Here is an 8,917-nt window from a genome sequence, read left to right as displayed (position 1 = left end):
GTGTAAAGAAGTTCAGAGGAAAATAACATCGATATTGTGTTGAAATGCCTAGTCGGAGATATAAAGATTATTGCCTAGTCTGAGATATAAAGATTATTACAAATAGGCCGTTGCATTACTACTCCATTTCATCAGAGCTACTTGGAAGATAGTATTGTCTTCCAGACATCAAGGCAACAAACATCATGATCAACAAAAGATTCCATATTACCGGAACTAAATGCCCTTGTCTCGTGCAAGTCGCTGAAGATGGTAATTGATGGTCTTTGCTGCATTCTTTGGCCTTCCTTTCTGAGATCATGTCACAAGCAGGAATCAGAATTCAGGAGCCTGGCTTAATGTTTTGAGTAAACAATTTGAAAGGATAAAAAAATGATCTGGATTATGACCTGAGCCTGAGCACAAGCAACCAAGAGATCCTTCTGTCGGACACACTTGTCATCGTTCTGTTTGTTCAAGGCCAGGCAATTGAGGAAGGAAACCATCTCGATCATGCAAGGCTTCGTGACACCACCGAACTTCTTTGGGTTTATGTAAAGCGCGCCCGCCTTCCGACCCATTCTTGCACTAAACCTTCATGTGATTGATACATATTAATAAAAAGGGTCCCAAGATAAATGGGCATACAAGCAATGTAAGAAATGAAATGTTTGAAACAAAAAACATGGAAAACGCTAGAAAATGGAATACACATTTATCATAGACTGCTGTTTTACTAAATACTCCTATAACAGCAATCATGTTCTTTTTTTTCTTCTATGCATGTAAATTGCAAAACTTTCTCCAAAAGTTACAGGTGATAAGGGCTCATTTTAACTGTACATAGCAATTTGATTCTCCGATTGAATCGCTACAGGAAAAGACCCATTTGATTCTCCAATTATCGTGTCTCTGACAATCTAAGGGGTTATATCTTCACAGGACAATCCTGAAATACACCTATAAAAAGGAAAATGTCCACCGTTTTCATTTTTTTTCATCAAAAGGAAGTTCATGATTCTGTGGTAAAACTGCACTTCCAGAGTTCATCGTATCAACTGGATCTCTTTTCTCTGTTAACCGTTAAGCCTATTAGCTTGATTTTCACAAAATGGATCTCCATTGCCGATGTTTTCAAACATGACCAGTAATTCCTTGCACGATCCATAATCTATTACAAGTAAATCTAAAACATTCTTGAATTATATGAAACAGTTTATGTTTATTTTCTTACGAATGCGATTTAGCTGATAGCATTAATCTAAACATGCCATTTTTCTTAAGCATTCGCATTTACTGAATCTACAAACCAGTAGAAAAAAATGTCCATGGCGAGCAAAGATGGGAGCTAACCCCAATTGTTCCACTAGAACGATAGCATGTAATCTCCGCTTCGTACAACTTCTTAAACTAACTATCTGCGTACGAGCATTCCGTCGAACAGGTCGCAGGCCCCGGCGAGCTGAGCCGACCCAGCAGGCGATAGCACAGCAATTCCTGAACGGCACAAGAATCGAGCGCAAGGAAAAGCAATGCGCCAGCGCGAACGCCAGGCGTCGGCGGTTGAGACGCACCAAGCAATAGCCCGTGCTCAGCCGTCGGCGCGGTCGACCACTCCACGCCGGCGCCTCCCGACTCCCGAGGAGTCCAGACGAGGCTTGGTGAGTCGCGGGACACGGAAGGGTGGGGGATGGCGAGATGGAGATGCGGCGCGTACCTCGAGATAGCCGGGGGAGAGCGTCGCCGTCGCGCAGCCGGCGCGCGTTGGTGGCGAAGCGGCGGCGGGAGGATGCACGAGTAGTTTCTGGAGAAGTTGAGGCCTTTTCTGGGATCTGCTAGTGCTGCTGATTTTTCATAAAAGGTCCTACAGAAAATTGATATTCCTAAGTGGTACGTACGTCTTGGAAGGGGGCTATATTTGTGATTGAATGATTACATAAGAGTCTTAATGAAAAACATATGGCTACGGATTAATTCCAAATAGTTGCGAGGATCAATTTGAAAAAGAGGAAAACCCCGAAAGCCCTAGCTGCAAATCTCTTCCTCCCCATTCGCCGCCGCATCGTTCCCCCACTTCGCCTCCACCTCCATCTCCGGCGCCGGCGAGGCCAGGTTTGAATCGGCGGTGCTCCCCTCCCCTCCTCGAGGCGACAAGTTCCATGGGTGTTTGCGAGCCGACAAGTACAAGAGAGAGCTTCACAGCCTAAACCCAAAGCTCTAATCTCCGCCTCTCCCCCTCTTCTGAAGCATTTCGTCGAGCAGTTGGTGCGGGCGCTTAGGCAGAGGCCATGGCGATGGCGAAGGCCAAATCGATTTCCCTATCTTTCGCCGACAAGTGCCGGGTACCGCTCGCCGTCAACCTGAACTCAACCTCCTTATCCTTCCTCTTCCTAGTGTTCCCTCGGTAAGTTTCGCTTTCTCTTCGCAGAATATCTTGTGTGCAAATTGGGAAGCTCATCTCAACACCATCAAAGCTGACATCAAGGGAAGGTGTGCACGCTGGACACTTCGATTCATACTGATCATATAATCCGCATAGTTCTTGTTTTGATTTTTCATCTTTGGGGCTCCTTGGCAGCAAGGGGGAGATTTACACATCAAGGGTGCACTACATGGTCGAGAGGGGCACGACCTACTTGATTGTTCCCGAAGACGACAGGCACACCATTGTAATGCTATAGTATTGATGCTTCTCTTACTTGCAATGTTCGATCAATCCATATAGTGCTTGTTATAATGAACGAATGTGTTGCTTGTGTGATATCCCCAATTTGATAGAACATTGTAATCGACGAGCGGGGATCTCTCTCGGTCTGCAGCCCAATCCCAGGCCGCCTTACTACCTTGCTCAGATCCCTCGGGAAGGTAGTTCTATAAATCCCAAGAAACCACAATTGCTATACAATTGTTCTTATTGCCTTTTTCCTTTATGAGTTTTGTTACAATTGGTGGTGATCTTGCTTTTCTGGTGTAGTTGCCTCCTCGAATCGCTATGACTGGTGATGTGCTGTTCATGAAAAGGTCTAAGGTACACAATGTTCTGAGTGCCTGCACATGGATACCCATGCATGATTGCTTGGTATAAGTTGTAAGGTGATATTGACTGCTTCAACTATTGTGCTTAAGGTTCCAGTTATCGCCGATAGCCTGAAGAAAGCTATTCTGAAGGAACACAAAGCTGCTAGTGAAGCTAGCCATAGTGTGTCAGCAATATTATCTTCTGCAAGTGCTGCATGCAGATCACGGAGTGAAGGACTCCTCAGTTTACTTGACCAAGGGAGCTCCTACAATATCTTAAAGTTTGAAATTGGGTATGTACTTCATACTCTCGGACTTATTGATTTTAATTTTAGGTCATCACAGGAGATTTTTAGTAGTTGTCAATGTCAGTAGTTACAAGCCGCTATTTGTAACCGTGAAATTATTTCCGTGCAGTTCATGTGTCTACATAGATTCGCTTGGGAGCAGCCATAAAGTTGAGTTGGATAACTTTGAACCACCAAAAGCAGATCTGTTATGTAAGCTTTCTACTTGATCCATTAAGGTGGTGTTTGGATGGGAGGGACTAAACTGCTATGTATCTACAACTAATGTACCTCGACACACTAATTTAGAGTTGACTGCTCTAAACAATTATTGTTCCTTCGCCTTCTCATTCTGCACTCTGCAGTATGATATTCACTTTCCAAATATATATATATATATATATATTCTCCTCTGTAGTGCCATTCTCTGCAAGGATTATTGATGGCATCAACCGGAGTGACCCAAGACGGAGAGCACTTATCTTTTTCTGCTTCGAGTATTTTAATGTCACTGCAACAGTAAGTGATCATCATATGTATCTTAAGTTCTGGTTGCAATGTAGGATAACTGTATACCACACTGATGTATTTTCTTATATTTGAAGGGTTTTCTTTCTTGTGTTCGAAATTAAGACCACCTATTGTTGTACAACTTTTCTACTGTTGACTTTGATCCTCTGTATTTTGTTGAAGGACGCACTCTTGCTCTCTATTGATCACCATGGATTTGATGTGCTCGCCAAGGTCCCTGAAAAAGCAGTGCTCCTTGATGTCCCACGACAGTACGTCTGGAGAGAGTTCAGGTTTTCATTCAAAGAAGCTGCCAAGGATATTGAGGACTTCTGCCGCATGTTGGTTGAGTTAGAAGAAGAAGCTCTCCAGAGTATGAAGAGCTATAGCGGGTTATAGGTCTAAAGGGGGGAAGTTAACTTGTTTTACTACGTTATGTAACCCGAGAATTTATGATGTCTCTCCCTCATCTTTTCTGATTGGAGGTACATGCAGATCGTTCAATAGATTTTATCTTATGTCTCTGCATCATCTTTACTGATTGGAGGTCAGATCGTTCAAAAGATTTTGCCTTGTTCTTTGTTGTGCACGGGTCACAGGGGAATTTTAACTTTTCTCCGTAATTGGGAATAATGAATCCAATGAGTAAAAAAAAAGAATTATGCTAAGCTAGTACTAAAAAATACTCCCATAAATCAGTGTGAAGCTTCCATGGTCCAAAGGTTAGTCGTCTCTAGCAGTCTAGCTTCCCAAATTAGTATGATACTTCTATTGATAACCTGTAAAGGAAATCAATAGGTTTAGAGTTTCTTAATTGAACAGAGCATGAGTTAAAAGCCCTTCTTTTAAACATCAAAATATGAGCTCTACTTAAAAGCCCTTCAAATAAATCCCAAACTTCTTTTGAACATCTAAATAAATAGTACTGTATTAAGCTTCTTCTCAGCTGAAAAATAAGTGTGCAAGAATTTCTTATTCAAACAGCTAAAGGAGTAAGAATACATAATTGAATCTTGAGCGTTCGTTATCAGCTGGAGGGTTGGATCAGTGGCTACTGCCAAAGTTGCAGTCACCAATCCGTCACAGGTTGATACCGTCAATTAAACTAGTAAATAAAACTGTGAGCAGTTAATAATAGTCGTGGATACTGTTGATTATTGAGCATCTCTGGTTCATGGCAGTTGATTTCTGTTCTTTAATGTATAAGATTATTAGATATGACTGTATAGTTTTGCTCTGTTCGTTGATGTATTGCATTGGCGTTGAATAGGCCTCAGATTGTCAAGCTGATGTGTTAGCAGATTCAAAGAAAAAAGAAGAAAAAAGAGCAATGGTATAAATTGCTACTCAATACTATATTAATTAAACCATAATAATCCAAACTTTAACAAGTAAAGCTAAACCGGGGCCATAATGAAAGCCCGTACCAAAAAAGTTGCAGGAGCACTCAAGAATTCGGTGTAAAACGAAGACAAATTATTGCAGGTATAACTAAAAGCGATAAAAGATCGATCATTTAGTCGACTTCCTCGATCTTGGGCCCTGGTCCGCTGCTTCCGCCGGCGGCCGCCGGAGCATCCTCGTCCATGCCTCCGGCCATGTCAGCCCCGGCGCCCTGGTACATCTTGGCGATGATGGGGTTGCAGACGCCCTCCAGCTCCTTCATCTTGTCCTCGAACTCCTCGGCCTCCGCGAGCTGGTTGCTGTCGAGCCAGCTGATGGCGCCGTCGATGGCGTCCTCGATCTTCTTCTTGTCGGCCTCCGGCAGCTTGGACGCGATCTTGTCGTCCTTGATGGTGTTCCGCATGTTGTAGGCGTAGTTCTCGAGCGAGTTCTTGGCGTCGACCTTCTTCTTGTGCTCCTCGTCCTCCGCCTTGTACTTCTCCGCCTCCTGCACCATCTTCTCGATATCCTCCTTGCTCAGGCGGCCCTTGTCGTTGGTGATGGTGATCTTGTTCTTCTGCCCAGTGGTCTTGTCCTCCGCCGAGACGTTCAGGATGCCGTTCGCGTCAATGTCGAAGCAGACGGTGATCTGGGGGACACCCCTTGGCGCCGGCGGGATGCCGGAGAGCTCGAACTTGCCGAGCAGGTTGTTGTCCTTGGTCCTCGTCCTCTCACCCTCGTACACCTGGATGAGCACGCCGGGCTGGTTGTCGGAGTAGGTGGAGAACACCTGCTCCTTCTTGGTGGGGATGGTGGTGTTCCTCGGGATCAGCACGGTCATCACGCCTCCGGCCGTCTCGAGGCCCTGCGACAGCGGCGTGACGTCGAGTAGGAGCAGGTCCTGGACCTTCTCGTTGCCCTCGCCGGTGAGGATGGCGGCCTGCACGGCGGCGCCGTACGCGACGGCCTCGTCGGGGTTGATGCTCTTGCAGAGCTCCTTCCCGTTGAAGAAGTCCTGGAGCAGCTGCTGCACGCGGGGGATACGGGTGGAGCCTCCGACGAGGACGACGTCGTGGACGGTGCTCTTGTCCATCTTGGCGTCGCGGAGGCACTTCTCCACGGGCTCCATGCACTTGCGGAAGAGGTCCATGTTGAGCTCCTCGAACCTGGCGCGGGTGATGGTGGTGTAGAAGTCGATGCCCTCGTAAAGGGAGTCGATCTCGATGGTGGTCTGGGCGGTGGAGGACAGCGTCCTCTTCGCCCTCTCGCACGCCGTCCTCAGACGCCGGAGCGCCCTCGGGTTGCCCGTGATGTCCTTCTTGTTCTTCCTCTTGAACTCCTGCACGAAGTGGTTCACCATCCGGTTGTCGAAGTCCTCGCCTCCAAGGTGGGTGTCACCGGCAGTGGCCTTCACCTCGAAGATGCCCTCCTCGATGGTGAGGAGGGAGACATCGAATGTGCCGCCGCCGAGGTCAAAGATGAGCACGTTCTTCTCGCCGACGCTGCTCGACTTCTTGTCGAGGCCGTAGGCGATGGCGGCGGCGGTGGGCTCGTTGATGATGCGCATGACGTTGAGGCCGGAGATGACGCCGGCGTCCTTGGTGGCCTGGCGCTGGGAGTCGTTGAAGTAGGCCGGGACGGTGACGACGGCGTTCTTGACGGTGCTTCCGAGATAGGCCTCGGCCGTCTCCTTCATCTTGTTGAGCACCATGGACGAGATCTCCTCGGCGGAGAACTGCTTCTCCTCGCCCTTGTACTGCACGCCGATCATCGGCTTGTCGCCGGGGCCGGGGAGCACCTTGAACGGCCACAGCTTCGCGTCGCTCTGCACCGACGTGTCAGAGAAACGCCGGCCGATGAGACGCTTTGCATCTGCAAACAAGCGATCGAGTGTTTCAGATCATTGATCAACTAATAAATTTGCACTGAAAATTGAAATTTTAACTTTTAACTGACAAAACCGAGCAGAGCAGGTCGATCTGGTGTTGATGGTTTCACCGATATGATCAACTAACAACTTATTAAGTAAGTTAAAATTTAACTGACCGAACCAAGCAGATCGATCTGTGTTGATGGGTTCATGACGATGATAAGTACTCCCTCCGTCCCATAATGTTGTAACTTAGGATGGGTTGGGATGAGACCCATCCTAGAACTACTAATCTGGACAGATTTGTAGTCCTAGGATGGGTAACAACTTAAGCACTAAAAATTTATAATATCCTAGAACTACTAATCTGGACAGATTTGTAGTCCTAGGATGGGTAACAACTTAAGCACTAAAAATTTATAATAGTTAACTGGCCGATCCAAGCAGATTGATCAGTACGATGATGAGTTCATGATGATGGTCAACTAACAGCTTAGCACGAAAAATTGAAAAAATGAATATTTAATTGGCCGAGCCGAGCAGATCGATCTAGTAGTATTTAATAAAGACAGTGTTAGGTTCATGGCGATGATCAACTAACAAACAACTTAAATAGCACAAAAATTGAATATTCGACAGGCCGAGCAGAGTAGGTCGATCTAGTAATTAATAAAGCTGTCGATGGGTTCATGTCGATAATCAACCACTTCATATAACAGCTAAATATTGGAAATTCAATCGACCAACCAAGCAGATCTATCTACTAGTTCTTGATAGAGAAAACCGGTGGATCCATAGCGATGTTCAACTAACAACTTTTACACTACAAATAGAAAAATTAAACATGCCGAGGCGGGGGAGCAGATCGATCTACTTACCGAAGACGGTGTTGATGGGGTTCATGGCGACCTGGTTCTTGGCGGCGTCGCCGATGAGCCTCTCGGAGTCGGTGAACGCGACATACGACGGCGTGGTGCGGTTCCCCTGGTCGTTGGCGATGATCTCGACGCGGTCGTGCTGCCACACGCCGACGCACGAGTAGGTCGTCCCGAGGTCGATGCCGATCGCCGGCCCGTCTCCCTTGCCGGCCATGATCGAGAACTCTCAAGCCAAACCGAAGGGGAAAGAACTCGAAAAGGAGAAAATCGATGCGATCTGAAGGGGGGACGAGAGAGAGGAGGGAGATCGATTTGTGGGTGGACGAGAGAGAGGACGATCGTTTTATAGGTCTGCGTGGTTCTAGAATGTTCCGTGGACCGGCTCGACCGTCGGATGCGATCCGGACGGTGACGAGAGGCGGCGGGTTCGTAGCGGGACGTGGGAAACGGGCGACTTTGGAGTTTGGTTGGACTCGGCCGCGCGTTGGAGACGCGGTTCCAGAGATCTCCGGAAGGTTCTAGAGACTTGAGAGTTGAGACCCGTTGGGCCGGTAACGATCGATCGTTTTGGTAAGGGGCTATGGCCTGTGCCAGCTTGGGCCGTTCGATGCCGATCAGACGGGTGGGCGGGCGAACCGCCGGGTTTGACCGGGATTTTCTGCGCACGGTTGAAGTCGGCCGCTTTATGTACTATACTACTCATTTATTATTACTCCGTAGTTGCCAAGTGTTATGGACACATACTACTGCTTACTGTACATTAAGACTAGGTTTGGAAAGGAAGATTATTTCCATATGTACGAATTTTTTTTGAAGAAACATGTGTACGAATTTTATGGTATTCTATGAGTGAAAACAGTCAGAAACGATAGTATCTTTTCGGAAACAATACCCGATCGATCTGTAATGGATCATATTTATCATTTTAACTACTTAGTATCAATATTACATAAAACCTAGACAACGGTATCCCGTTGCAACAGGATACCCTT

At 46.7% G+C, this 8,917-nt stretch overlaps 2 protein-coding genes across 2 annotated transcripts; one reads left to right on the top strand and one right to left on the bottom strand.

Annotated features, from left to right (window-relative positions):
- Nucleotides 1-1,999: 1,999 nt before the first annotated feature.
- Nucleotides 2,000-4,357, top strand: LOC127766504 (uncharacterized). The gene is made up of 9 exons (XM_052291558.1): nucleotides 2,000-2,321; nucleotides 2,408-2,469; nucleotides 2,558-2,648; nucleotides 2,758-2,844; nucleotides 2,954-3,007; nucleotides 3,106-3,290; nucleotides 3,415-3,497; nucleotides 3,703-3,803; nucleotides 3,978-4,357. Exons 1-9 carry the CDS (start codon nucleotides 2,268-2,270, stop codon nucleotides 4,191-4,193), a joined length of 933 nt encoding a protein of 310 aa, XP_052147518.1. The 5' UTR covers nucleotides 2,000-2,267; the 3' UTR covers nucleotides 4,194-4,357.
- Nucleotides 4,358-5,125: 768 nt separating this feature from the next.
- On the bottom strand, nucleotides 5,126-8,256 carry LOC127766501 (heat shock cognate 70 kDa protein 2-like). Its single transcript, XM_052291555.1, has 2 exons — nucleotides 7,926-8,256; nucleotides 5,126-7,049 (listed from the first exon to the last, which is right to left on the bottom strand). The coding sequence occupies exons 1-2, from the start codon at nucleotides 8,137-8,139 to the stop codon at nucleotides 5,311-5,313; spliced, it is 1,953 nt and encodes a 650-aa protein (XP_052147515.1). The 5' UTR covers nucleotides 8,140-8,256; the 3' UTR covers nucleotides 5,126-5,310.
- Nucleotides 8,257-8,917: the final 661 nt, after the last annotated feature.

This window comes from Oryza glaberrima, chromosome 3 (assembly GCF_000147395.1).
Source record: "Oryza glaberrima chromosome 3, OglaRS2, whole genome shotgun sequence".
NCBI lineage: Eukaryota > Viridiplantae > Streptophyta > Magnoliopsida > Poales > Poaceae > Oryza > Oryza glaberrima.
The sequence above is the reverse complement of the archived record's forward strand: the minus strand, read 5'-3'. Positions and strand labels throughout refer to the sequence as shown.

Coding starts and splice junctions, on each gene's coding strand:
- LOC127766504 (XM_052291558.1), top strand. CDS start 2,268: ATGGCGATGGCGAAGGCCAAATCGATTTCCCTATCTTTCGCCGACAAG. Junction 2,649..2,757: donor AAGACGACAGGCACACCATT/GTAATGCTATAG, acceptor CCAATTTGATAG/AACATTGTAATCGACGAGCG. Junction 2,845..2,953: donor TGCTCAGATCCCTCGGGAAG/GTAGTTCTATAA, acceptor TTTCTGGTGTAG/TTGCCTCCTCGAATCGCTAT.
- LOC127766501 (XM_052291555.1), bottom strand. CDS start 8,139: ATGGCCGGCAAGGGAGACGGGCCGGCGATCGGCATCGACCTCGGGACG. Junction 7,050..7,925: donor CCCCATCAACACCGTCTTCG/GTAAGTAGATCG, acceptor GCTTGTTTGCAG/ATGCAAAGCGTCTCATCGGC.